Source organism: Sciurus vulgaris, assembly GCF_902686455.1.
Source record: "Sciurus vulgaris genome assembly, chromosome: 16".
Lineage (NCBI taxonomy): Eukaryota > Metazoa > Chordata > Mammalia > Rodentia > Sciuridae > Sciurus > Sciurus vulgaris.
In genome coordinates, this window is record NC_136477.1 from 18078674 (window position 1) to 18105752 (window position 27079).

A 27079-nucleotide genomic window follows, 5' to 3' on the forward strand; every position below is an offset into this window, starting at 1 on the left:
TTTGGCCCCGCCCCGATCCGTCGTCTAGGCGCCGCCCCTTCCCCGGTCGGCCGCTCTTCGCTCTCCGCTTCTCGGTCTCCCGGTCGGCGCGCACGGCTCCCGTCACTCGAACGCGCGCGGCGGGAAGATGGCGGAGTCCGGTGGCAGTGGCGGTGGTGCTGGCGGCGGTGGCGGCTTCGGCGCAGGCCCTGGCCCGGAGCGCCCGAACAGGTGAGTTCCGGCCTGCAGGGTGGGCCCGCGTCTGTCCCGGGGCCTGGGACCTGTAGAGAGTCCTGGGGGTCCTGAGGGACTGGAGAGAGGCCTGACCCGGCCCGAGGGTCTTTCACGGGGACTGCAGGGTTTATGAGGTCGTCGGGTACTGTGTGGACCGAGGGCCTCTGATGGGGCAGCCAAAGGCGGGCTGGGCTCTCCAGGGTCCTAGGGTCCTGGGTTGACCCCAACTGTAATGGGGTTGTGGGGGAACTGGGGATGCCAAGGGGTCTGGAAAGCAGAGGGGGCCGAAGCAGGGGCCATAGGCAATCTAGAGGGTGTTGAGGGTGCCTTGGGGGATCCGAGGAGGAGGTTGAGGCCCAAAGCTTCCTGGGTGGTGCTGAAAGACCCCAGGTAGCTAAATAGGGTGTCCTGGTGTCTGCTGAGGGTCCCGGAAGGATGCGGCTGTGGGAGACTGTGAATGGAGGATTCAAGTGAAAACTGAGGGCCTGACCCAGGTCTCAGGGCCCTGGGAAAACCTGAAGAGGAAAGTCACAGGGAACCTGGGGTTCCCAGTAGATCCTGATAGGTAGGAAAGGGTCTGTGGGGACATAGCGGTTCAAGAGATCCTGAGGGATCCTGGGGTAGGTGTTGGGGAGCTTTGAGGATCGTTATAGAGCCTGGAGGGTCTGTAGGAAAAAGAGAGCAAATTCCTCCTTCCTCCCATCTCCATAGGTTTCAAATCTCTCCTCCCCGCAGGCTAAAGATGCTGGTTCTCACCCTCAACAAGGGGCAGATTTCACCCTTAGAGGGGGCAGATTTCACCCCTTTGGTCAGAAGGAGGCTCCCTTTCTCCGTCGCCAAGTCTTGAGATGGGTTGCTTGAACCCCAGAATTTGCACAAAAATTATAGGTGTTTATATGCTTCTTTGTGTTGATGTGTGTTGTCTAGGGGAACACCTGCCTTAGGGAGCTTCACCTCCCTCTCATCCCATTGGGCAAGGCCAGCATGACTCAAGGACAGCACATCACCATTGGCTGGCCCAGGAGGAAATTCAGCTTCTTCTTTGCTGGAGAGCTTATAGAAGCCAAAAATTTCAGTCAATGTGATGAACGATGAAACTGGTCCCACCTTGGGTGCTGTTAAGTCTGTCCTCCTTGCAGGGCTCTGGGCTGGTGCCAGCAGATGACCTGATGGCCTGGGGGCATGACTGGGCTTTAGAGGCTGGCATGGAATGGTCCATCTAGGGCACAGAGGAGGCAGAGTCTCTGACTGTTCCCACAGATGCTGAGTGGCACCTTAAGGCTTTAGTGAGTGGACAGAGGAAGGCAAGGGACTGAGTCTGGTCTGTCAGTAGCTAGAAGTCAGGGACATCTGTGACCCAAGGAGTAACCAGCCTTATGGTGTGGGAAAGGGGCTGAGGCAAAACTGGAGATCTGCAGCAGGGGTCAAGGAGACATTAGAGGATTTGAGGAGAGATTTGGAGAATAGAGTGGGAAGGGCTTGATGACCAGGCATGAGGTAGCAAATAAAGAACAGACTAAAGGGGACAACAAACCTCAGGTTCCTGCCTTGGGCCATGAGGTGGGATAACCTGGGACAGGGCCTTTTATTTATTTATTTGTGCATGTGCGTGCGTGTGTGAAATCCTGGGAATTGAACTCTGAGCTACATCCCCAGCCCTTTTTATTCTTTTTTTGGGAACACAATATTGTTAAATTGTCAAGGCTGACCTCAAAATTGTAATCCTCTTGTCTCAGCCTCCCCGGTAGCTGGAATTCTAGGGGTGTGCTACTGTGCCCCACTCTGGCTGTTTCTAAACAACTTTATTGAGGTATAATTAATTGCATACCATACCATTCACTCATTTTAACTGAACAGTTAATTGAATTTTAATGTTTGTTGAACTGTGCATCTGTCACCATGATCCAGTTATTTATTATTATGGTTTTTTGTGGTGCTGGGGATGGAACCCAGGGCACCACACAGGCTAGACAAGCACTCTACCACGGAGCCACATCCCTAGCCCAACTCAGTGTTTTAGAATAGTTCCATCACCCCAAAGAGTCCCTCCAAGGCTGTTTGCAGTCCACCCTGCTCCCACTCCCAACCCCAGGGACATCTGGACCTTCTTTTGCCCTCTATAGTTTGACCTGTTTTAGAAATTTCACTTGAATGGAATATTCGTCCATCCTCCTGCCTCCGAGCCATCTTTTATGGTGCTGGAGATCTAACTCAGCACCTCACACATGCTGGGCAATGATCTACCACTGAGCGACACCCTCGGCTCCAGAAGTGTACGTGTGGCCTTCTTTCCTTAACCTGTGTTTGAAACTCATCAATGTTGTCCTGTCAGAAGTTAGGTAAGAAGTTATTCTTGACCACTGTTGAATGAATTGTCCATCCATGTGGTGTGTGGGTGGACAGTGTATCAAATTTTGGATGGACTGTTGCGTTGTTTCCATTTTGAACAATTGTAATCAAGTTGTTGTGAATGTCTTTGTGTGAACATAACACTGTCATCCTCTTAGGTGGATACCTAAGAGTGGACTGACTAGGTCACACGGTAGGTGTATGTTTAACTTCTTAAGAAACGGCCAACTTTTTTTCCAAACTGGCTGCACCATTTTGCATCCCTAACCAGCAATCCCTAACTCAGGTGGGCACCAGAGTTCCAGTTGCTTCCCATTCTCACCAGAACTGGATGTGGCCTGTTCTTACTATTAGTTATTCTTTTTTACTCCCCTGATCCCAGGGCCTTGTGCATGCTAGGCAAGACCTCTACTATTGAGCTACATCCCTACCCCTTCTTAAAATTTTATTTTGAGATAGAGTTTTACTAAGTTGCTGAGGCTGACTGAACTTGTGATCCTCCTGCTTCAGCCTCCCAACTATCTGGGATTATGGTTGTGCACTACCATGCCCGGCTTGAGAGGTTTTAGTCTATTCTGAATACTAGTCCTTCATTGGATAGATGATTTGTGAATAATTTTTTCCAAATCTGTGCTTTGTTTTTTTGTTTTCTTAAATATTTTATCTTTCATAGGGTAAAAGCTTATCATTTTGACAAGATTCCATTTGGCAATGTTTTTCTTTTATGAATCATACTTCTGGTGTTATATTTAAGATATCTTTGCCTAAAAGGAGGCACTTCCTTTTTTTTTTTTTTTGTAGGCACTTTCTTAAAAGATGTCTTCATCACCCCAAAAATGAAAAATGCCGGTCTGTTCCCTTTCTACCATCCTAACCAAAATCACTCTTGTCTTGGAGCAAATGACAGACGTGTCTTATCCCTTGGGTTCTCAAAGGGTAGAAGGACAAAACCCTGAGGTGGCATACAGATAGTGCCCACAGAAGGAGGATCAGGATTTTTTTATTTCTTATTTTTCTATTTTGAGACAGGGTCTCACTAAGTTGCTAGGGTCTCGCTAAATTGCTAAGGCTGGCCTTGAACTTGTGATCCTCCTGCCTCAGCCTCCCGAGTCATTGGAATTATAGGCATACACCACTGCAACTGGCGGCAGGTTTTGAGGGAATTTTGTACAAGATCTTCTAACAAAGCTCCAAATGAGATGTTGAGGCCTTTGTAGCATCGTGTTCCTTAATTTATTCCAAAGGGCCCAGGTCCTGGTATATCCCCCTGCCTCCCTACCTCAACCTGCCTCCTCGTCCCTCTTCATCCTTTCACTCCGAGGTTATGGTCCCTCCGCCTCACCTGTCTGATCACCTGAGCTCAAATAGCCACAGAACATTATTTTCTCATCACCTTGTGGGGTAAAATTTACATAACATAAAATACACCTATTTTGAGTGAACAATTCAATGGCATTTAGTACATTCACACAATTAAGCAACCTTGACCTCTATCTAGTTCCAAAATGTTCTCATTGCTCTAAAATGAAACTCCATACCTATTGCCAGTCAGTCCCATCCCCTTCCCTCAACTCTGTGATCGCTGATTTACTTTCTGACTCTCTGAATTTTCCTGTTCTGGACACTTCATATCAATGGAATCACACAATATGTGATCTCTTGTCTCTGGCTTCTCTCAGTCAGCATCATGTTCTTGTTTTAGCATGTGTTGAAGCTTCATTTTCATAGCTAAGAATATTCCATAGCGTGTGTGAACCGCATGTTATTCATCCATTCACCACCTGATGAATGTCTGAACTGGTTTTCTGTTGCTAAAGAATACCTGACCAGGCACAGTGGCGCACACCTGTAATCCTAGCGCCTCGGGAGGCTGAGGCAGGAGGATCATGAGTTCAAAGCCAGCCTCAGCAATTTAGTAAGGACCCTTAGGCCCTTATCGGGACTCTGTCTCTAAATAAAAAAATAGAAAAAGGGCTGGGGATGTATCTAGTGGTTAAGCAGCCCTGGGTTCAATCCCTGATACCCCCCCCCCAAAAAAAAAAAAAAAAAAAAGCCTGAGGATAGTGACTCAGGAGGCAGCTTAGTGAGGCCCTGTTTCAAAAAGTAAAAAGGGTTGGGAATGCACAATACCCAGCATCACACACACACACACACAAACACACACAAAGAACAAAAGGGACACTCAGCACTATATATAAAGAAAGAGGTCTGTTGAACTCACAGTTCTGGAGGTTGAGGAGCATCCTACCCCATCTTCTCTGCCTTGTGTGGCTTTGACTCAGGCGGGCCAAGTGGGCATGTGTGGAAGAGGAGAGGACCAAGGGAGCCTGGTGCTCAAAAGCAACCGTGCTCAGGAGAACTAATTCAGTTTTGGGAAAGACATTAATCTTTCCTAAAGGCCCTACCTCCCACACTGCACACTGGTAACCAAATCTCAGCATTAGCTTTGGTGGGGACAAACCACATCCCAGCCACGGCCGTGGGCCTTTCGGCTGGTTCCACCTCTTGGTGGTTATGAATCACACTGCGGTGACATGTGTCCGTTTGTGTGAACGCCTGTGTCCAGTTCTTCACCATACATATCTAGGAGCAAAACTGCTGGGGCAGTGGGCATGGTGGCATGTGCCTGTCACCCCAGCAACTCGAGAGACTGAGGCAGGAGGATCACTCATTTAAGACCAGCCTGGGCAACTCAGGGAGATCCCATCTCAAAATAAAATGGACTGGGGATGTCACTCAGTGGTCGAGAGCTCTTGGCTTCGATCGTTAGCACCAAGAAACAAACACAAAATTTAAAAAAGAATTGCTGGACCAATGGATGATTTATATCCTTGATCTTACCAGTCACCACCTAAGATTATTTGGTGAGTTCATTTGTGTAAGGGCCTTGCGGGGGAGCGGGTGTCATTGCTGTCTTGGGTGTCTGGAAAGGAGCTGGCACAGAGATCCTAAGTGTCCCAGAAGCCTGACTGGCAGGGAGGGAGGGCTGGCCAATGGGGGCGTGGAAACATTTCCGGCTCCCGGGCTTGACAGTCCAAGCCCGGCAGGTAGAAACCTCCTCTATGGGATCAGGTCTTTTGGGGGAGACTTTTGGGGGTGTGAAGGGCAGGGGAGGCTGGCCTCATCTGTGACGCCGATTTTCTAGTCTGCCAGGCAGTGTGCCTGCATCAGTCTTTTTGTCCCATGGAAGGATCTGTCTTTTGGCCAGAGATGGGGGCGGCTGCTGCTTTCCCCTGGCCTTCCAGCGGTACCACAACTCAGGAGGTGGCTCAGGAGGGACTGCGCTCCCCACCCCCACCCCCACCCCCGGCGTTATATAACTTGTTTGTTCTAACTTCTCCCGTCTGCAACCGAGGCGGGGAGAGAGAAAGAGCAAAGCATATTCTCCTTCCTTCCCATCTCGAGGGATCAACAAAACCTCGTTGCCTAGTAGAGATGGTCGTTAATGACTGAGCCGAACCTCGGGGATGGACGGAGTGCGGCAGCCCCGGCTGGCGGAGGGGCGGTGGGGGCCTGGCCACCGCTCACTGGAACAAAAGGCACTTGTTCTGCAGCCGGCCTCCTCCAGGCCCAGGCCATGGGCCCTCAATGGGATCCAGTTCCTTAGAGGGAGAGGAGGTTTGGTCCACCTGGGGTGCTGCAGGTGGGGAGGAGGAGCCCTCCACGAGTTAGCTTCCCCAGGCTGGGAGCTACCTGCCGGCAGAGGCCTTTAGGAACCTTCTGCCTGGCCCTGCAGGCTCTCCGTGGCTGGGCCTTTGGCATCCTTGTCCCTCGACCTGTCCTCCCTCAAGGTGCCTGGATGGGGTCCAGTGTTGCTAGCTCATAACTGCTTCTGGGGGGTGAGGAGGGGACATTGGGGTGAGGTGCTCTGACCGCAGGTGTTTTCTGTGGGAAATCAAGGTCGTGGGCCTGTCACAATTAGTTCACCCTGGCTTGGTGGCCTTTACCTGGCCACACTTTCTCAACAGATCTTCTCTGGATTATGGCCAGTGAGCTCCCCAGTAAGGCCTCCACAGAGCCCCGCCCCTCAACCCCTGCAAAGATGTGCAGGCCCATTTGGCTTTCCAAGGTCTCATTCCCTTGGCCTGGTCCTCCTCTCTGAGGGAGGAAAAGGCAGAATCTTGCCCCTCTGGAGCCAGGACTCAGTTCCTCTTGGGAAATTTAGGCAGATCTACCAGCACAGGTGACATGTCAGTCGATGGCTGTGTGTTCCTCCTTTCAGCACGAAGCTGCATCAAATTTCTCATCTGAGAAGTGGGTCCAGCCCCCTGGGTGGGGTGACAGAGAGGAAACGAGCAGGGGGAGATCACTGGGGGAGTTCTGTGTTTGTGCTGCATTGGTGACATTGCCCTGCAGTGGTGACACTGCCAACGTCCTGCCCGCTGTCCCTGCATGGGTAGCATGGGGTACTGGCAGGCTTGTTGACTGACTCTGTGTGTCAGGTGGAGCAAAGGGAAAGCTGGCCTGAGCTGTGGGAGGATGGGGGGTGCCCTTCCTCTGGCTGTGAGGGGCAGGGACAAAGCCAGCAGGAGAGCAGAACATGTGGAGTCTGAGCCATCTCAGCAACACCAAGAGGGCGAACCTAGTGTTGTGAGGCCGGTGCCCAGGAGCTGAGCTCCCCCAGTGTGTCTTGATGGGCCTGGGGGTTGCAGCTGAGGCTGGGAGAGCTGGGGGCGCTCGGCCCAGCCAGGCCAGCCCCAGGGAGTGAGGCCACCCTTTCCTCACCTGCTTGCCAGCAGGGTCCCCAGAGCTGCTGACGGGAGATCGCTGTGCAACTCTCCCCGAACTGTGCACACGATTGTCTCAAAGCTGGACTGCTTCCACCCAGTAGCTGCGACCCCCCCCCCCCCCCCGGGACAATCTTCTTGTCGTCGGCCATACTTACTGGGGAGGAGAGGTTTTTATTAGTCTGCAGCATAATCATGCCATTGCCAGGGAGCTAGGAGGCATGTCCTCCCACTTTCCTCATGGTGACTATTTTGTTGCCCTGGATCTCCCCCAGGCACTTGAACACTGAGGCCTTTCGTCACTCTTGCTCTTTGGTTTTTGTTGGTTTCAGAGTTTTAAGTTGTGACCTGCCCCTTGGCTTTTCTCTTAGCTCCCCTCCCCCTCCCTCCCTCCCTCCCTCTTTCTTTCTCCTGGTGCTGGGTTGGAATCTGGGACTTCCTGCCTGGGAGGTAGGTGCCTCATCACTACTCACCCCCAGCGCAGGCTCTTGATTTTTTTTTTTGTACTGGAGAGTGAACTGAGCCACATTCCCAGCCTTTTTATATATTTTTTTTAGAAACAGGGTCTTGCTGAGTTGCTCAGGGCCTCATTAAGTTGCTGAGGCTGGCTTTGAACTTGTGATCCTCCTGCCTCAGCCTCCCAAGCCATTGGGATTCTGGATGCCAGGCATGCCCATCATACCCGGCCAGGCTCTTGATTTTAAGGATTGCTTTAGATCTGGCGTTGAAGGCCCTGTAGGAGGAGGGAGAGAGGCGGAGGTATAAACAGATGGAAGCAGTTCTGTGACTTGGGGGCCTTGGGGTCTGGAAGGAAGGGTGGAATTTGCTGAGGTTGTTATGTGATGTCAGGGGACACGCACCTCTGCACCCCGGCTTGCTGCTCTGGTGGATGGGATTAGACAGCCTTTTCTGCCTTCTGATGAGTGTCGAGGCCTCCCGTGTCCTGCTGTTGTGCTGGGTGCTAGTTGTGTGGGGTCCACAGGACAGAGGGGCCTTGCCTCACCAGGCTCCCACAGGCCACAAGAGTTAAGCCAGGCAGTTTCTCGAGCGATCCTGAGTCTGAGTTGGAGGTTCCCAGCTCCTCTGGAAAGTTCCAGAGTCTTTTCACAAATGAGGTTGAGCCAAATATACATAGGGGAGGTCATGGGACTGACGAGGTCGGGGAACGAGTGCAAAGTTCTGGCGAGGGACACCGCAGTCAGATTCCTGTTTTGGAAAGATTGCTCTGGTGACAGACAAGGGAGCCTGGGCCAAGGTAAGGCTGGGGCGATGAGAGGCGAGCATAAGCTTTGGGACCATTAGAGGTTGAACTTGTGCGACCAGCAGGGGCTTCGGGGAGGGCTGTCCAGTTTCTGCAGTGTTGAGGGCCAGTGGCGGGTGACCCATCAGGCAAGTGGAAGGTCGAGGCCCATGTTGGCCTTTGAGCTGCAGCTGCTTGCGAGCATCCTGTGGTCAGGACCCTGCCTAGAGGGCCTACAGTCCACCTCTGTTCCAGAACAGTCCTTGTGCCTCTCTTCTTGTTCCATGTTCAAACTAGCTCAGGGTCCTGTACTCCTTAAGGGCTTCAGGTCCTCCAGCCAGCAGGTCCTAGTCCCTAGGATGTTCCTCCTCCTGAGAGAAGGCTGCAACCACCCTAGGCAAAGCCCCATCTTGTACATCTTGTTGATCTCACCTCAGGTCACAGCCCGGGCCCAGCCCCTCTTCCTCCTCCTCATCTGGATTTCCCATTCCAGCCGGCAGGACTCTCCTAAGATATCGCTGCACGTCACTCCCCTGCCTGACACCTGCCAGGGGCTCCCTGTCTCGCAGAACAGAGTCTGCTTCTCCCTGTGACCCACCCGGCCCCCTGAGCATTCGCAGCCGCAGCCCTGCTGGTCTCCAAAGCACACTCAGCTGGAATGTCCTGTCCCAGCGATTTGCACGCCTCAAGTGTTGCCTTGGGGCTTGGCCACTCTGTCCACCCTGGCACCACTTCCCGCCCCCTGCATCCCCTGCCCTGCTCTGTGTCAGCTCTGATCTGAGTGCCCCTTGGTTGTGTGCTCCTCGAGGGCAGGACTTAATCAGTTCACAGTATCCCCGTGGGTGAATGATCTGAGCATGGATCTCGCCCGGCTTCTACACAGTCTGTAATGGATTTTCCGGGGCAACTAGCCCGACCAGAGGCTTCTGGAACAGCCCACCACGCCTCTGCCCAATAGAGTCACCCTCCTGCTGCTCCCTTTCTCGACGGGGCAGGGTCTGGGAAAGCAACAGGGACTTTCAGCCCATGTCCGTAGATCCACCCCACTGTAGAGTCGCCAGCGCGGCGCGCCATTTTGCATGGACTTCCTTCAGCTAATGAGCAGAACCTCAGCGCTGTGTGAAAGTTAAGGGCGGCCAGCCCCAGCCGCCCTCCCGTCCAGCTGCCTGAGGTGGGAAGTGGGGGCCGGCCCGCTGGGTCCCCGCTGCCGCAGCCCCGCCCTCCTCCTCTGGTAGCCGCGCCGCAGCTGTGCGGACGAGCTCTCTTAACACTTGTTAACCCCGCGCCTCCAGCCCCTTCCTGCTCCCCGCCCGCCCGCGCCTCCGGAGAGGGCCGCGCAGAATTCACAGGACTCGGCTCCGACGGCCGAGCCAGCATTTCGCGAGCTTTTCTGCTCCGCGGAGCGGATTTTGGTGCGCATCCAGCGTGTTTTCAGACCCCTCGCCGAGCAGCAGAGCGCCTGAGCGCTCTGTGCGCACCACCACGGCGCACACTGCAAATATTGTGATCCGGGAGGAAGTAACCGGCACCTCGGGGGAATCTCAGACCTTTCCTGCGAGGGCAAGGGCTTCCGGAATTGAACACGCTCAGCCTGGAGGGCTGGACCTTCGGGCTTTTTAAAGGCCTTGAGGGGGGTCACCCGAGGATCGAGGCCGAAGATGTTTTCTGACGCCACAACCGTGAAATTCCACAGGGGTCAAAGACGGGATCGGAAGGGAGCAGTCTGGGCTGGATATCCGGAGAGTTCTGTTCTCCACGGGATGTTAGAATTCGAGGCAGTCTGCCGAAGGCAGCGGAGCAGAGAGACATGTGATCACCCGGAATCTTCCGGTACCTTTCTGGAGTGCAGAGTGGGGAGTTTTCCTGTGTTGGGGTACAAGGGGTGGAGAAGGGGCTGCGAGGCAATCGGCATGTAGTGGAACCCCACTGAGGCCCCCCAGGCACCCTTTTGTCCACATCACACAGTCACCTTTCACATGGAAGGTCTCCTGGACCATATTTCAAGTTGTACCATGTGTTCTGGCTGGAGGACTCTGCCCAGTCCCTGGAGGGACGGTCTTTCTCTCCTGGTCTGCTCTTCTTTCCAGGTTTGTGCACCTTTGTCGTGTGAGACGGGGCAACCGGGGGTGCACAAACGTTAATGCTCCACATGCCTCACTTGTACAAATGATGCGCAGTGTTTTCCCAGCTGAGGCTCATGGCGTCGGACCCCGCTGCTCTTCTGACCTCAGTCACGCCTGTAGCACGTTAGCATTTAGAGTTGCTGAACTTCTGCTTTGGTCGGGAGCGGGCAGCTCGCTGACCTTTCTGGGAGAGTCATGGAGAGCAGAGTGGAGCCATCTGTCTTGTCACAGGCGGGGCTCAGGCTGGGGACAGCTGCTGCCCACTTGCCCTCAGACTCACCCTCGGCGTGGCTTCTTCACTCCTTGGCCTCATAGGAAGCTTGTGCGCAGTGTGGGGAGAGAGGCAGCAGCTGGAGAGGCGTTAAGTCCATGGCAGTTTTTCCAGAAGCTTGTCTGGAATGCCGTGGACAGATCTAAACTTCTGCCATTGAAGGCTCCCTTTGGTCACAAGAGCCAGAAAATTGACTCACTGTCTTCAGTTAAAAACTCAAAGGTCAGCCTGGCATGGTGGCGCACACCTGTCACCCAGTGACTCGGGAGACTCGCAAGTTCGAGGCCAGCCTCAAAAACTTAGCAAGATCCTGTCTCAAAATAAAAAATAAAAAGGGCTGAGAATGTGTCCCAGTGATTTAGTGCCCGTGGGTTCACTCCTCAGTACCTAATAGAACATTCAGGAAGAGCTCCAGTTTTAGATCCACTGGGGTTCAAGGCTGGAAGGATTCCCCCAGAATCTGTGCCTCCATCTTTCAGCTCTTGTCTTCCCTTTTCCTGGCCACTGCCTACCTGGTAGGAAGGTGACCTCACTTTTTTTTTTTTAACTTTATTAATTTTTATGTGGTGCTGAGTATCGAACCCAGTACCTCACATGTGCTAGGCAAGCCTCTGCCACTGAGCCACGACCCCAACCCCAGGTGACCTCACTTTGCAACTTAGCAACCTGATGATTCCGAGGGACGACAGATCTCCATCTGGAAACTATAGCAGAAGTTCCAGGAAGGCCTCAGGTGGACTACACACACCATCCTGGGACCCGTCCCCATGGCCAGGGGTCTGGGAGGTGCTGGTGGACCAGGCTGGGCCTCATGCCTCCTTTTTCAGCCCAGGTCTGGGGTCTGATGGCCCCTGCTGATGCCTGAGGGTGGAGAGTAGGAGGGCCAGGGTCTTATGAGAAGAGAGGAGGGATTTGGGTACCCCTAAAATGGAGCTACTTGAAACAGGCTCCTTCTGATGCTGAAGTTTGTGTTGTCATCAGCAGGCTGAGCCACAGGGGAATCCTGCATGTGGCCAGCTCCACTGGGGATGAGCATGTGCCTTTTGGCAGTCCCGTCCCTTCTGGGGCCCCAGTGCCTGTGCTGCCAGGGGAGGTGGCAGGCTGGCTCCCAGTGAGGCAGCTTTGTGCCCTGGTTGCTGGGATTCGGCAGGGGCGGGGTTTCTTTGGAGCTGTTTGGTCACTCACCTCCTTGCCTCATCTCTGGAGCCAAGGGGTGTACTCGTTCAGGTGGCCCGTCTCCCAGCCCAGCACAGCGGGATGCGGTGGGGGATGGGTGGTTGCTGGGATCCGTGTCACATCAGTGGGGGACCAGGCGGGAAGCTTCCGCCTGAGACCTGCCTGCTGGTTTGCGCCTGGGAGGGGACCCAAGTGGACTGTGAGGGCGAAGGTCATGGCTAACCCTGACCGGGCTCTGTACTTTCAGAGAAGGCTCAGAGGTGGGGTGCAGGCCCTAAGCACGGAGGAGCTGGTGGACTAGGGAGTACCGTGTGGGGAGGAGGGGCTCCACTGGCACCCAGAACAGCACGAGCAAAGGTCCCGCCAGACAACCGGAGGGAGTCCTGCTGAGTGCTTCTGGAAGAGGATGACATATCCAGTGGCAGGACTTGGGACAGGGGATTCTTGGAGAGAGATGAGCAGTGAGCATAGGTAGGAGTTAGCCTCCAGCCCAGTGTTACCACCTAGGAGCCACCCACCCAACCACCTATCCACCCATCCACCCACAAATCTACTCATCATCCATCTGTATATAGCCACCTATCTATCCATCCATTCATCCGTCTGTGCTAACGTCCCCCATCCCCCCATTCAGCTACCCACCCACTCGTCCATCTTCCTGCACATCCCTCTACCTACCTGTCCAACCATCCACCAGCTCACCAACCCATCTCTTCATTTGTTCTTCTAGCCACCCACCTACCCACCCACCTACCCACCCTCCTGCCACCCAGTGCTCCCGTCCCCTTCCACACACTCATCCAATTGGCAAGCATGTCTGAGCTCCCACCACATGCTGGACCTGGTGTAGGTACCAGGACATGGCAGGAGACAGAACCCTCCCTGCCTGATCCTTGAGAGCCTCCCATGTCACCCATGGGGATGGAGGTTGGGAACAGATGGATGATGAGCCAGATGGAGCGATGAGCTGATCAAGAAATCCAGAAGGTGGGGCAGCCAACAACCAGTGGCCCGGGTCTCTTCCTCTGTGACCTGCAGAGTGGGACTTCTTTCCTGTGGGGTGGCTAGGGACTTAGGGGCATCTGCATCCTGCCCTGGGCCAGCACTAAGGAGCTGCCATCCTGTCCTTTCTGCTGCTCAGTTCACATCCATCCTTCCAGGGGGTGTCTCAGCTCGCCAAACCTCGGGCTCCCCATCTGCATCTCAGTGACGAATCTTGGGACCCAGCCATGTGGACTGTGGAGAGGCAGGTCAGTCCTGTGTGCCAGGGCTGGGCCTGGTGTCCTGCCCGTTGTTCACTGTGGTATTAGGCAAATGCCTCTCTGTGTCTCAGCTTCCCCATCTGTGAAATGGGGAGGAAGCAGTGCATCCTTTTAAGGCTACTGGCCATAAGGTGAGCTGGGAACCGGGTCTGCACTGCCCTGCATGGAGTAGATACTTAGTTGGTGGGGGTATTCTGATATGAACACCCCAACATTGTAGTCTGGCCTTGAGCCAGGATGAGAGGTTACTGTGAATGCATAGAGCTTTCCACTGGCCAGGGAGGCGGGGTCTGAGCACCCCTTCCCTCTGGGACTTCTTTCTGGATAGCAGAATCCCCGTGCTGCCTTGAGAAGTGGCCACAGCTGGCAGGTCAGGAGCCGGGGTGGGGCACTGCCCACAGGTCCTCCCGTCGGTTGGCAGCAGCCAGAGCCTCTGGGGTCCTGGACTCCTAGGGCCGTTGATTGGAAGATGGGGTGGGGGCAGGAGATCATGGGCAGCCTAGGGATCCCCAGGTTCATGATGCCCCTGAGGAGTAGGTACCCACCCTCTGCCTCTTTCCTCCTCTGGAGCCCCCCTACCCACTCCTGGGACCCTAGCTTGTGAACCCCTGTCCTCCAGGCTCCCCCACCCTCTCTTCTCCTAAGCAGGATGGGGAGACCTGGGGGCTCACCCTGGCCTCAGTGAGGCAGGCCTCAGTCTTCTGCACACCTGAACCTTCTCATCCCATGGGTTCCTTGCGGGCACTGGTAATGGTGCTGTTAAGGTGAACATAGGTTCCAGGACCTTCTCTCCCCCATGCCCAGCGTGCTGAGGGCCACCCCTTGCCCTCTACAGCATTACTTGGGGACTGTCCGGATGTGCCAGCCCTGGGCGCACGCAGGTTGCTTGATTACCTCCTGCTGGGCGCTCCCAGATGCTTTGTTCCTTTCATCCTGTCTCTGCCGTGGGTAGAGTCAGGCTGGAGCTGAGAACCCGTGCAGGCATCGGCTCTGGATCGCCATTCCTGAGGAAGAGGAAACTGACTCTCCCTGTGGGCCAGGGGGCATCTTTGCTCCCAGGGCCAGTCACAGTGGGCCTATCTGCCTCCAGCCTTGGGCTCTTGGAGGAAGGGAGGCTGGCTGAGGGCTAGGAAGTGAGGGGACTTGGCCTGCTCAGCACACCTGCCTCCTGGGACACACTGGATCCACCATGGGCTACAGACGGGCCTAAATGATAGATGAACATGTCAGAGCAACCAGGAGGGAGAAATAAAGAGCTCCAACGCCATGTGCAGACAGCCCCAGGCTTCCCTGGTGGGTCCCTGGCTAGAATGTTTTTTTGCAGAGCTGGAGATGGAACCCAGGGTCTCATGCCTGCTGGGCAAGTGCCCTACCCCTGAGCTACACCCCGGCTCTCTGCCTAGGGTTTCCTTCTCATCCTTTTTCTCTCTCTGTCCCCATCCCTCACATCTCTGTCAGCAGTCTGGGGTCCTGGCCTGCAGGGACATGCTGCTGGAGGGACCTCTTCAGCTCCTGGGCTCCATGTTTGTTCATCCAGAGGCCCAGCTCTTTCCTCTGCTCCCCAGGGAGCTCAGGAAACCAGAGGCCTGCAAGCGTCTTGGAAGGAGCCGCCTGGTCAGGAGGGCCAACCCCAGACAGGGGCCCACTGCTGCCTGGGGGAGGGGGCGGGCGGGGAGCACGGAGCAGTCCCAGGAGAAGGCTCGCTGACGTGCGCGTGGGGCCGCTGGCTGGCCCGAGCACTTGACGGCCAGAGTGAGGTGCCAGAACACAGTGACTTATGCCGTGGGCTGGGAGCACAGTACCCAGAGCCGTGAAATATTGTGGTAACCATGGCAACAGTGACTGGGGGCGGTGGTTGCCTTTGTGGGATGGGTTGGACCCCGTCTTTCCGCACCTTCACCCTCAGAGGCTGGTACCAGGAGTCACCTGGTCCTTGGGGGAGTCGGCAGGTTGCGTGTGAGGAGGATGGAGCTGCGGTGGCCTTGGGTGCCTACTGGGCCTCAGTTCCCTCATCTTGGCTGGCACAGGGTATAGGTGGGTGGCAGGGGCCGGGAGAGAAGCTTCCAACGTGGCTGCAGTGCGTGCGCGTATGCAGGCACAGTGAGCCCAGGAGGTGGGCAGCGGGCCTGGGTCTTACCTGCGGCTGGAGAGCTCAGGCTCCTCCTTATCCCCCCACCTGCGTCTCCTGCCTCCCAGGTCTCTGTCTCTCCCTCTCCACAGGCCTCTGCCCTTCTCTGTGGATGTCTCCCTGGGCCTGTTTCTCTTCAGCAGTCTCTCTCTCTGGGTTTCTCACCATCTCTCTCTCTCTGGGTCTTGGACCTGGCTCTCTGAGGATGGCCTTGGAGGTGCCCCAGTAGCCTGCCTGGGGCAGAGGCTGGGGTGGGCAGAGTCCCCCTCAGCCACACTGACATCCCCCGCTGTCCTCTGAAGCTCTGCGTCCCCCCTCATGCACCCTGGGGTGGGGCGTCGCACTGGGCTGGGGCGTGAGCCAACCAGCTGCGCTGCGCCGCTGTGCTCCACCGAGCCACATGGACAATAAAACCAAAATTGGCTTTGAAAGTGGAAGTGCTCTCGGCTCCGAGGGGAAGCGAGGGGCTCCACGCGTCAGCGGCCTGTGGAGGGCAAGGCCCGAGCCTCCCGCTCTGTGTGGGGGTGGGAAAGGACTTTACAAAACCCCAAAGAAATGTTTCCATGAAATTCTTTCTTGTTCTTGACTTTTTTTTTTTTGGCGGGGCGTTGGGGGAGGACATTCCAATGAAAAGAATGGTTCTGGGTCTTTGGATCTCCTATGGGGTTGGGAGGCCGAGCATAGGGACCAGGCCAGCGCAGGGCAGGGGTGGCAGGGGCGCCCACTCTGGCAGGTGCTCGGCCCCTTCCCCTGCTGGCTTGCACCAGCAGCCCCACCCTCCCCTGCTCCTGATCTCCCCACCAGGCTCTGGTGTCCAGGGCGCCCTCCCGGAGCTAGTGTGGCTCTGCGCTTTCATGACTTCCTGCGAGGCTGCCTGGCCTCCTTGGTGTCCTAAGAACAGCCCCTAAGGTGAGGATTCAAGGGCTCTAAGAAGGAAGGACTGATGGGCAGAGGGAAGGAACCCGGGCAGGCGCATCGACACCCTTGGAAGTTTCTGGAACCTAAGACAGGTGGTCCAGTGCACAGCAGGTCTCTGTGCTGGGAGACCCCGAAGGCTGCATGTGGTGTCTCCAAGGCAGGCCTGGTGTGCTCCTACGTCCATCACAGGCCTGGGCCTGCATGGGGGTGCCCAGTGACAGTGCTAGGGGACACAGTGATAGGGATTTGTCAGAATGGCCCCGGCCCAGGCCAGGCCTGAGGCGGGGGCGTGCAGCCACTCATAAGCCAGATCCAGGCTGAGGGTGCAACTGGGGCGGGTGGTGAGTAGCCTCCAGAGACGTTCTGACCAGGCTGCTGACGCATTGCCTCCGATGACTCACGTGTGGGTGACCGTGACTTGAGTGGCCGTCTGGAGACTAGGCCCAGTTCAGGGCTGCTGCCGCCTTCCTGGGGGCCTGTGGCCCCGCCATGCTGGCCGCCCCCTGTCTGGGGCTGGCCTGAGTAATGGGTCCTTCCCCTCCTCCTGTTGCGGCTGGAGAGGACCGTAGTCATCGACCCTGGGCCCCAGCCCTCCCTCTTCCTTCGGCCCACCTCTGCCTGGCCTTGCCTTGCCCCTCTGTCCTGGCCAGGGAGCTCCAGCCCCTGCTATCCTCCTACCTCCCTGAGCCCAGTGGCAGCACAGCCTGGTGTATGGAGGGATGACGGGGACTTCAGGGACAGTTGTCTTGTCTGAAGGACAGTAGGAAGAAAACAACCATGTGGGATACCTATTGTCAGGGACATTGAGGAGGACAGGAGGGAATGAAGCTGCTTTCTCCCCTCTTTGGTGCACCTTGGGCTCCACACCCTACAGCCAGCAGTGAGACGAGCTTGGCCCCATCTCCTGGACCAGGGTTGTCCTAACCCTGGATAGGACATTAATGCACAGCCATCAGGCACTGGTGACAACATGGTCACAGCAAGCCACAGGTCTCTGAATTTGGGCGTCTCATCCTCGTACAGCCCCAAGGGGCAGGTCTATCATTTGCTCTTTTACTTTGTAACTGAATCCCTGTTGGTTGGGTGACCCCTGAGTTCCCAGTTAATCAGATGTGGCTCAGGCTGCTGGCTGCAGAGACCCTGGCCTGGCCCCTGACACCCTGCAGGCCACACATGCTGCCCCTGCCTTCTGTGTCCTAGGCAGCCCTCCTACTTATTGGGGACCCCAGATATCCTATGCCGAGGGGAGCTCCTGGCCCCTTCTCTAGTTCCTTGTTTTTCAATAAAGATAACAGCAGAAGGGGCAGGGAAGGAGCTGGGCACCATGGCACATGCCTGTAATCCCAGGGACTTGGGAGGCTGAGGCAGGAGGATCATGAGTTCAAAGCCAGCCTCAGCAACTTAGCAAGGCCCTGAGCTACTCAGTGAGACTCTGTCTCTAATAAAATATAAAAAAGGACTGGGACTGTGGCTCAGTGGTTAAGTGCCCCTGAGTTCAATCCCTGGTACCAAAAAAGAAGAAGCAGCAGCAGCAACAGCAGCAGCAGCAGCAGCAGCAGCAGCAGCAGCAGGGAAACGGCATCGCTGTGCCCTCTCTACCCCAGGGGCCGCACTGTGACCAGTGTCTCAGTCCTGTAGATGTGTTCCTTGCGCACACAGCTTTGAGCACAAGTGCGACCACTGTGTTGTTTGCACCTCCCTCCTCTGCCATGGGTGATGTCCCTGGTTATGCACCAGAAGCAGCCTCCTTGCCCAGCTGGGGGCCACCCTGCCCCAGAGGTTATTTTAATCTTCATACTGCCGGGATGTTTAGCTTGTTTCTCGTTTCCTGCCCCCAGATGTGGTGCAGCTACCCTGCCCTCTGCATCTTCAGGCTCTGCATCTTCAGATTCAACCAACTGCAGGTTGACAATAACTGAATAAAAAAAAGGCATCTGTTCTAAACGTGTGGATATTTTTTCTTGTCATTATTCCCTATGAAATACCTTGTAACAACCATTGATATAGCATTCCATTGCATTAGGTGTTGTCTAGAGATGACTTAAGGCCTACAGAAGGATGAGTGTAAGTTCTATGCACATACGATGTCATTGTGTATAAGGGATTGAGCATCCTAGGAGTTTGGCACCCACAAGGGTCCTGGAACAAATTTCTCACAGGAATCCAGGGATAAGTCTCGGAAGTTGAATTGCTGGGTCAAGGATGTGAGTCTTTAGAGTGTTGCTAGGTCTGCCAAATCGCCTTCCTGGGTTTGGGTTTGTACTCCTTCATATCCCACCAGAGTGGACTGAGCATTTGCTGCCAGATAACCCTGTGCCTCTGCCAGGTGAGGTGTGAGCAAGGCTTGCTCTTAGATCTTTTCTGTATTTTCTTTCTTTCTTTCTTTCTTTTTTTTTTTTTTTTTTGTGCTGGCATTGAACCCAGGGGTGCTCTACCACTGAGCCACATCCCTAGCCCCCCCCTTTTTTTTTTTTTTTCATGTTTTATTTGGAGACAGAGTCTCACTAAGTCCTTAGGGCCTTGCTAAATTGCTGAGACTGGCCTCAAACTTGCTATCCTCTTGCCTCAGTCTCTGAGTTGCTGGGATTACAGACGTGCCCCACTGTGCTTGGCTCTCCAAAGTCTAACCAGCTCTTCCTTTTCTACAAGCTGTCAGCTGACGTTTTTGTGCATTTTTTAAAAAATATTTTTTTAGATGTTGGTAGAACTTTATTTTATTCATTTATTTTTATGTGGTGCTGAGGATCAAACCCAGTGCCTACTTGCTAGGCAAGAGCACTACCACTGAGCCATGACCCCAGCCTCAACATTTTTTATGCATCTTTGATTGAGGTTTCTACTTTGTGTTGATTTCTTGATGCTCTTTACATATGGAGGAGTGCAGTAACTATGTGCCTAAGGACTGAGCGACCCCATGATGAAAGTACCCCGGCATGAGATCTTTCTTCTGATGGAAATTGCATATGCACAGCTGCCCCCAAAGGCTTTGGGGAAGTCCAAGAAATCCTCCCACACCACCCTAATATCTTGAACTTTTAAGGAGAAACCTCCAACTGAAAGCAAAATGGCAAAGGCTGGCAAGGCCTGTGCACAGAATCTGTGAGGCCAGGTGCCCATGGAAAGGTCTGTGGTGCCCATTCAGTGCCCCACACATGCCAGTACCCTGTGGGTGGTTCCAAGCTCCAGGTTCTCAAGTGCTTGGCCTTTTCGAGGATGGAGAGGGCACACAGGCAGTTTGTAGGGACAGCGTCTGGATTCAGGCCCTGCTGGGCCCCTCCACCTCTCCAGCTCGAAGGGAAGCTGGGGAAGCTGGGGATTTGTGGTCCCTCATTTCCCAGGAGAGAATGGGGCCACCAAGCTTCACAGCAACCCTGTGACATCGGTACTCAGTTTGACAACTGAGAAGGCACCCAGGAATTGGGAAGTGTGCCCCAGACGCCACTTGCCGGGATGCGCTCTGCGCTCCTCACCTGCTCCGAGCGTGGAGGAGCTTTGGGATCCCGTTCACGTTTCTTCCATGCGTCTCACAGATGCAGCTCCTCACTGGTCTGGGCTGCAGGAAGGACGCCTGCTCGTGGCCTTGACCCTGCGGGCACATCAGGCCTTCAGTGGGCGTGTGGGAAGCACCTGGAACCCTGCACCTCCCCGTCTCCCCGCCTGTCGCCTCTGGCCCTTCCTCCCCCTGCCTGGGATCTTCCCCTCCTCCTGCGCTCCCCACAGCAACTCCTGGAGCCCTTGGGGGGTTTTTACACCATGTCTGCCCCTGCCCCCGGGTCCTGCGCAGCCCCATTAGGAATTGCTGGTTGAAGGAATGCTAATGAACACGTGGCTGGCGTGAGGACCCTGGGGTAGAGAGCCCCGAGGTGTGGCCCTCGGGTTCTTTGGCCCAGTGTCCCCTGACTCTGGCCTGGGTGCCCTAGGGAGGCGCGGAGACATGGTCCTGCCCAGGAGGCCCGGAGTGCAGTGGGAGGGGTGGCACTGGCCAGGCCTCCAGACCTGGGGTCACAAAGACCATGGTGCATCCAGGACAGGCTTCCTGGAGCAGTGGGTCACAACCAGGTGCCTCTCAGCCTTTGGGCCCCCAGACACTCAGCACAGGGTCAGCTTCAGGTTTGGGTAACTTCCTAGGGGCTGCTGCTGATGAAGGGGGTATACATGCACCCCCAGCCCCACCAGATAGAGCCGGGTCTGTGTAGCAGCAATGTCACCATCCCTGGCGCCACCCAGACGCATTGAGCCTGTCTTCGTTTTAATCCAGTTCCTGGTGATTCATCCACAAGGTCGAGTTTGAGAACATGTTTTCCCCAGTCCCCTCCAGCCTCCATGGTGCTGTGCTGGCCTCTGAACCTGGCACTGCGGGGTCTGCAGCTCCTACCCTGACCCCGGCCTCTGCGCTGCAGAGAAGGTACGGGGCGGGTTGCTGGGTGGAGCAGGCAGGAGGCCCCTGGGTGTGCTGTGAGGGCCAGAGCGTGGCCATTGTGGGCGGGTGGGGCAGGTGGGGCTATGACGGAGCTGACCCGGATGCTCTGACTGCTCTGGTCCCCATTCTCCAGGCCCTCGAAGCTTCAAGGACTCACAGTAGCATCCATGTCCATCAGACAGGGTCAGTGGATGTGAGGGAGGAGGGGAAGGGGGAGCTGCGGGGCACCCTTCCACCTGGCAGAGGGGCGGCTATGGGCCAAGCTGGAGTCTTGACGGCCACCTGGACCCTTTTCATCCCTCTCCCCGAGCACCCAGCACCGCTTACCACCCAGATGACTACAGCAGCGGGCTCCGGGTGCCCGATCTTCTGGGACCCTGAGCCCCTGCAGGCACGGCTGGAACACAGGCCTCGTGCTCTGCCAGCAGCACCTCACCTGGCCAGGCTCGGCCCCCGGCCCTGCAGCCCTGTCTACCCTTTCCTGAGGGTCTCTGAAGGGCTGTGGCATGGGCAGACCAGAGGGGTCGGGGGCTCAGAGCACAGCCATCACCGTGAGTGCCAGCTGGGTGCCTCACGACCGTTCCCGGGTCTCGTTTGGGGCTGGCGAGCCTTCCCTCTCCTGCTTCCTCGGGAAGACCAGTGCCCACATTCCTGGCTCTCTCTGGACAGGCGCAGTCCAAGGAGCGGGAGGGCAAGTCCCAGAGGGCCTGGAGGCCTGGGGGAGAGAGCAGAGTGCTGGGGACAGGGAGGGCATGGGCTAGGGATTCCGGGGTCCTGGGAGGGGTTCTTAGATTTTTTCCCTGTGCTGGGGATTGAACCCTGGGGCACTTTACCACTGAGCCCCACCCCAGCTCCAGACTTGCTTAACGTGGACAGTCCCCTGACATTGAGCTCGTTCACAGCATGTGTGGCCACACCTCCATCTAATTCCAGCATGTTCCATCACCCAAGAGGAGACCCCTGTACGCGCTGAGCTTTTGTTTCCCATGTCCACCCTTGACCACTGCCGATTGCTTTCCGTCTGTGAATTTGCCTGTCCTGGACGCTTCCTGTCGGCAGAATCATGGCTTCCCACACTGTGTGGCTGCTCGTGTCTGGCTCCTCGTAGTCAGCTTTGTGTGTTCGAGGGTCTTCCATGCTAGAGTGTGTACCAGAACTTCAGGGCCTCTGAGCCATGTCACCCCACCTCTGTTCTCCCCCCAGCATGGCCGATAAGAATGGGGCCCTCAAGTGCACCTTCTCGGCACCTAGCCACAGCACCAGCCTTCTGCAGGGCCTGGCCACCCTCCGTGCACAGGGCCAGCTCCTGGATGTGGTCCTGACCATCAACAGAGAGGCCTTCCACGCGCACAAGGTGGTCCTGGCTGCCTGCAGCGACTACTTCAGGTCAGTGTGGGCCCTGAGAACTGGGAGGGGGACGGGGGACAGCAGCCACCTTCTAAGAAGGGGCTCATCTCAGTACTGGCCAGGGATGGCTGTGAGGGAGAAAAGTGCTGGCCACTCTCTGACTTGAAGAGAAGCCCCTGCCCGCTTTTCCTTTGCTCTCTCTCATTCTTTTGCCGCAGAACACACTCGGGAGGGCAGAGGTAGCCCGTGGGCACCTGCTTAATAGCCTCTGCCCGCCCTGGGGCTGCCTGGACTCGACCAGGCTTTCTTTTCTTTTCTTTTCTTTTTTTTTGGTCTGGGGGATTGAACACACCGAGGTGCTTAACCACTGAGCCACATCCCCAGCCCTTTAAAAAAAGAATGTATGTAGAGGCAGGGTCTTGCTAAGTTGCTTCAGGGTTCACTAAGTTGCTGAGGCTGGCTTTGAACTCGTGATCCTCCTGCCTCCGCCTCCTGAGCCGCTGGGGTGACAGGCATGCTCCACCAGGCCCAGCTTCGCCAAGCTGTCATTCTAAGTCTTTACTTGACAACTGCTGTATGCTAGGTGCTGGTCCAGGCCTTGGGGATCTAGCAGGCATGAAACGGGTCCACGTCCCTGGCTCCATGACACCCACACTCAGACACCTAATGCAGCACAGCAGGGACTGGAGGGACACCAGCAACCCTCATGTCTTGCTGACACCATGTGTGGGGCGCCTCTGTGCCTGCATGGTGGGCACTTCCTCTAGGCAGTGGCCAAAGCCTTGGTGGGCATGTGGCTGGCCAGAAGTGAGGGCCCCTTGGAGTGCAAGGGCAGGGAAGTTCCCTTTCCCAACTGGGGACTGTCATGGGGCTAGAGGTGGTCTCCCTCCTTCCCTTGAGGAGAAGCCAGTGAGCCTCCTAGCAGCCAGGCTGTGACCCCACCTTCAGGAGAGCCGGGCTGCCCCGCGAGCAGGTCCCGGGTCCCTTTCTGCCCAGGTGTGCCTTGGACCACACTCCTGGTGGTCCCGCTGCCCGCCCCATGGGCTCAGCAAGGCCATTGTGGGGAGCCATTGCAGCCACGCCAACTGGGGCGCCGTTTCTATTTTTATTCTGGATTTGGGGACGGGTGGGCCAGCCCAGCCAGTAATGCCCTTTAAAGGCTCCCCCGCGCTGGCACTGCAGCCGAAAGGCCTTAAAAGGCAAAACTCCCTCCCGTCGCCTGCGACAGCCTCAGTCTTCATCACGATGCCCCAGGGCTGGCGGAGACTCCAGGCGACAGGCAGGGCAGGGGCGGGAGCTGGCAGCACACAGCTCCTGGAACCCTTGGGTGTTGGGCAGCTCACTGGGCTGCGGTTAACTGGGGGCACCCTCACAGCTGTCCTGCTATGGCCCCACGCTGACCCACACAGGGGTGCCACCAGGGCACAGGCATCTCATGGGCACAGAGACAAGCAGAGTCCCCCCTACCCTGGGCCCCGTCAGGAAAGGTGCACTCGTGTGAAATGCCAGCCTGCCTGTGGGGACCTGCCACATCCCAAGCAGGCCTTGGGTGGGCCACTCTGCCTTTGTGCTAGGGTGGGGGCAGCTGTGAGCCCCAGACTCGCCCATTGCCCTCCTGCCTGGGCCTGTGTCCCTCTACTAGCTCTCACGTTGGCTCCACCTCTCAGAGCCAAGCAGCGTGGTGACAGAGCCGGGGTCCCAAGCTTGGGGTCTCACATTGGACTGGGGACTCTGGACTGCGTTTGGAGCAGGGAGGGGCTTCCCTGTTCTCCTGGGCTCTGTCTGGAGACAACAGTGAACCCTGCTCAGCCCCCAGTAGTGGTCCCATTCCAGGGGTCCCTTGTGTGGTGGTCACCCAGGCCCAGGCTGGGGCTGGAGCTGCCTGTGCAGATGGTGAGCAGGCAGGGACGGGGTTTTGCAGGACACGGTGCCTGACTTGTCTCCTGAGCTCAGGTGGGTTTTCTCCTTGGCAGCCACCCCAGAACCTCTGCCCCTCTGAGTCTGCTGGGTTTTAGCAAGTGGCATGTTGGGCGAGGCCCACCTGTGCCCGCTGCTCCTGCAGCTCTGACAAGGGCCACGGTCCACATGAAGGGCTCGGGCGGTGCTGTGCAGGGGCCGGGCGGGATCCCTGTTTCTGGAGGATACCTTTCTTTTCTTGCTCGTTCTTCGCGAGCATCCAGCCCACGTCCTGCTGGCTGCACCCTTCCACACCTGTGCTTCCACCTCAGGGCCATGTTCACGGGCGGCATGAGGGAGGCGAGCCAGGATGTCATCGAGCTGAAAGGCGTGTCTGCCCGTGGCCTGCGGCACATCATCGACTTTGCCTACAGCGCCGAGGTGACCCTGGACTTGGACTGCGTGCAGGACGTGCTGGGTGCGGCGGTGTTCCTGCAGATGCTGCCGGTGGTGGAGCTGTGCGAGGAGTTCCTCAAGGCTGCCATGAGCGTGGAGACCTGCCTCAACATTGGCCAGATGGCCACCACCTTCAGCCTGGCCTCGCTCCGGGAGTCAGTGGACGCCTTCACCTTCCGCCACTTCCTGCAGATAGCTGAGGAGGAAGACTTCCTGCGCCTGCCGCTGGAGCGCCTGGTCTTCTTCCTGCAGAGCAACCGGCTGCAGAGCTGCTCCGAGATCGACCTGTTCCGGGCCGCCGTCCGCTGGCTGCAGCACGACCCAGCCCGGCGGCCGCGCGCCAGCCACGTGCTCTGCCACATTCGCTTCCCGCTCATGCAGTCGTCGGAGCTGGTGGACAGTGTGCAGACGCTGGACATCATGGTGGAGGACGTGCTCTGCCGCCAGTACCTGCTGGAGGCCTTCAACTATCAGGTGCTGCCCTTCCGGCAGCACGAGATGCAGTCGCCACGCACCGCCGTGCGCTCCGATGTGCCCTCGCTGGTCACCTTCGGTGGCACGCCCTACACTGACAGTGACCGCTCGGTCAGCAGCAAGGTGTACCAGCTGCCCGAGCCGGGTGCCCGGCACTTCCGCGAGCTCACAGAGATGGAGGTGGGCTGCAGCCACACGTGCGTGGCCGTGCTGGACAACTTTGTGTATGTGGCCGGGGGCCAGCACCTGCAGTACCGCAGTGGTGAGGGCGCGGTGGACGCCTGCTACCGCTATGACCCCCACCTGAACCGCTGGCTGCGCCTGCAGGCCATGCAGGAGAGCCGCATCCAGTTCCAGCTCAACGTGCTGTGCGGCATGGTGTACGCCACAGGTGGCCGCAACCGCGCAGGAAGCCTGGCCTCGGTGGAGAGGTACTGCCCCCGGCGCAACGAGTGGGGCTATGCCTGCTCGCTGAAGCGCCGCACCTGGGGCCACGCTGGGGCCTCCTCCGGGGGCCGCCTCTACATCTCAGGGGGCTATGGCATCTCGGTGGAGGACAAGAAGGCGCTGCACTGCTACGATCCCGAGGCCGACCAGTGGGAGTTCAAGGCACCCATGAGCGAGCCCCGTGTGCTGCACGCCATGGTGGGCGCCGGCGGCCGCATCTATGCCCTGGGCGGCCGCATGGACCACGTGGATCGCTGCTTCGACGTGCTGGCTGTGGAGTATTATGTGCCCGAGACGGACCAGTGGACCAGCGTGACCCCCATGCGGGCCGGCCAGTCGGAGGCCGGCTGCTGCCTGCTGGAGAGGAAGATCTACATCGTGGGGGGCTACAACTGGCGCCTCAACAACGTGACAGGCATCGTGCAGGTGTACAATACGGAGACGGATGAGTGGGAGCGAGACCTGCACTTCCCCGAGTCCTTCGCGGGCATCGCTTGCGCCCCTGTCCTGCTGCCCCGGGTGGGGGGCCGGAGGTAGCTCCCTGGACTCCTGAGACCCCGGCCCAGCTGCATGTTGTCTCCCAGCCGGGCTTGGCCGGCACACCTGGGCAGAGCCTCAGGTGCCCTCCCACGCTGGCCGCAGGGGCCTGCTGGGCCCAAGGAGCCGCCCGCCTGCCCCCTCCCGAGGCAGATTCTGGCTCTGGGTCCAGCCCGGGGGTCCAGTCCAAGAGGCCACCACGTTGCCACAAGAGCTCGTGCCCCAGGTGGTTCCCTCACCCAGCCTGCAGGTTCCACTGTGGGGGCATCTGGGCCTCCTCGTGGCGGTCACTGTGTGGCTCTGCTTCACTCCTCCCCTGTCCCCACCTGGCTCTGCCTGCCTGTGGTTTCAGACACTCAGATGTGAGCCCATGAACGCCGAACTCCAAGTCCCCGGCGTGCACCTCACCTCCCTCCCGGTTTCCTGTGTGTCTGTGAGACCCACGCACCTGCAGCCTGCCTAACAGGAGGGCTCTTGGCCGGGAGAGGTCGCTGCCGAGCCCCGGATGGGGGCTGAAGGATGAGGAGGGCCTGTCTTCTTGCCCCTCAGCCTGGGCTGTGGGAGGCCTCTGCCCACGTCCCCACCTGTCCTGGGCCCCTGCACCCTAAGGGCCTCTGCTCAACGGCTTGCAGGAGAGACCACAGCCGACTCCCAGAGGCGGCCTTGAGGGTGCTCGGTCTCCATTTGGCGCTGAGCGTCACCCGGGGCCTGAACACAGAGGGCCGGCCAAGATGCCCCATCTGCCACCTTGGCTCCGGGCCGCCAGGCCGCCCCTTCCCACGGTGGAGGGGATGCCAGCCCAGGCTCTCGCAGTGCCCCTACGGGGCTGTGAGCGACCCTAACTCCCTCTCTCAGCCCAGCCCAGCCCTGGTTTTGGGTCAACACGCCACCAAGCCTGAGGCCACCCTGGGGTGGTCGGGCGGGTGCTGGGCCTCTCCTCCAAGGGCTTCGCGGTGTCTCTGGCCACATTTGTTTTGATGTCTGAACCTCTAAATGTCTTCTTTTTGTTTTGTTTTTAGAAGGCAGTGCTGCTGTCTTCTAAGTGAGGTGTGTACTCTAGGGGCAACTTAAAGTGTCTCTTTTGCTGCTAACAGA

The 27079-nt window shown here is 57.2% G+C and overlaps 1 protein-coding gene across 1 annotated transcript; it reads left to right on the top strand.

Moving 5' to 3' along the window:
• KLHL26 (kelch like family member 26) lies at nt 1-27079 on the top strand. Its single transcript, XM_079116748.1, has 3 exons — nt 1-210; nt 22031-22213; nt 24403-27079. Exons 1-3 carry the CDS (start codon nt 128-130, stop codon nt 25982-25984), a joined length of 1848 nt encoding a protein of 615 aa, XP_078972874.1. The 5' UTR covers nt 1-127; the 3' UTR covers nt 25985-27079.

What these genes read in the sequence shown, in the direction of transcription:
- KLHL26 (XM_079116748.1), top strand. Translation starts at nt 128, where the DNA reads ATGGCGGAGTCCGGTGGCAGTGGCGGTGGTGCTGGCGGCGGTGGCGGC. An exon ending in GGCCCGGAGCGCCCGAACAG is followed by an intron (nt 211 to 22,030) that starts GTGAGTTCCGGC and finishes TTCTCCCCCCAG; the next exon opens with CATGGCCGATAAGAATGGGG. An exon ending in GCCTGCAGCGACTACTTCAG is followed by an intron (nt 22,214 to 24,402) that starts GTCAGTGTGGGC and finishes CTTCCACCTCAG; the next exon opens with GGCCATGTTCACGGGCGGCA.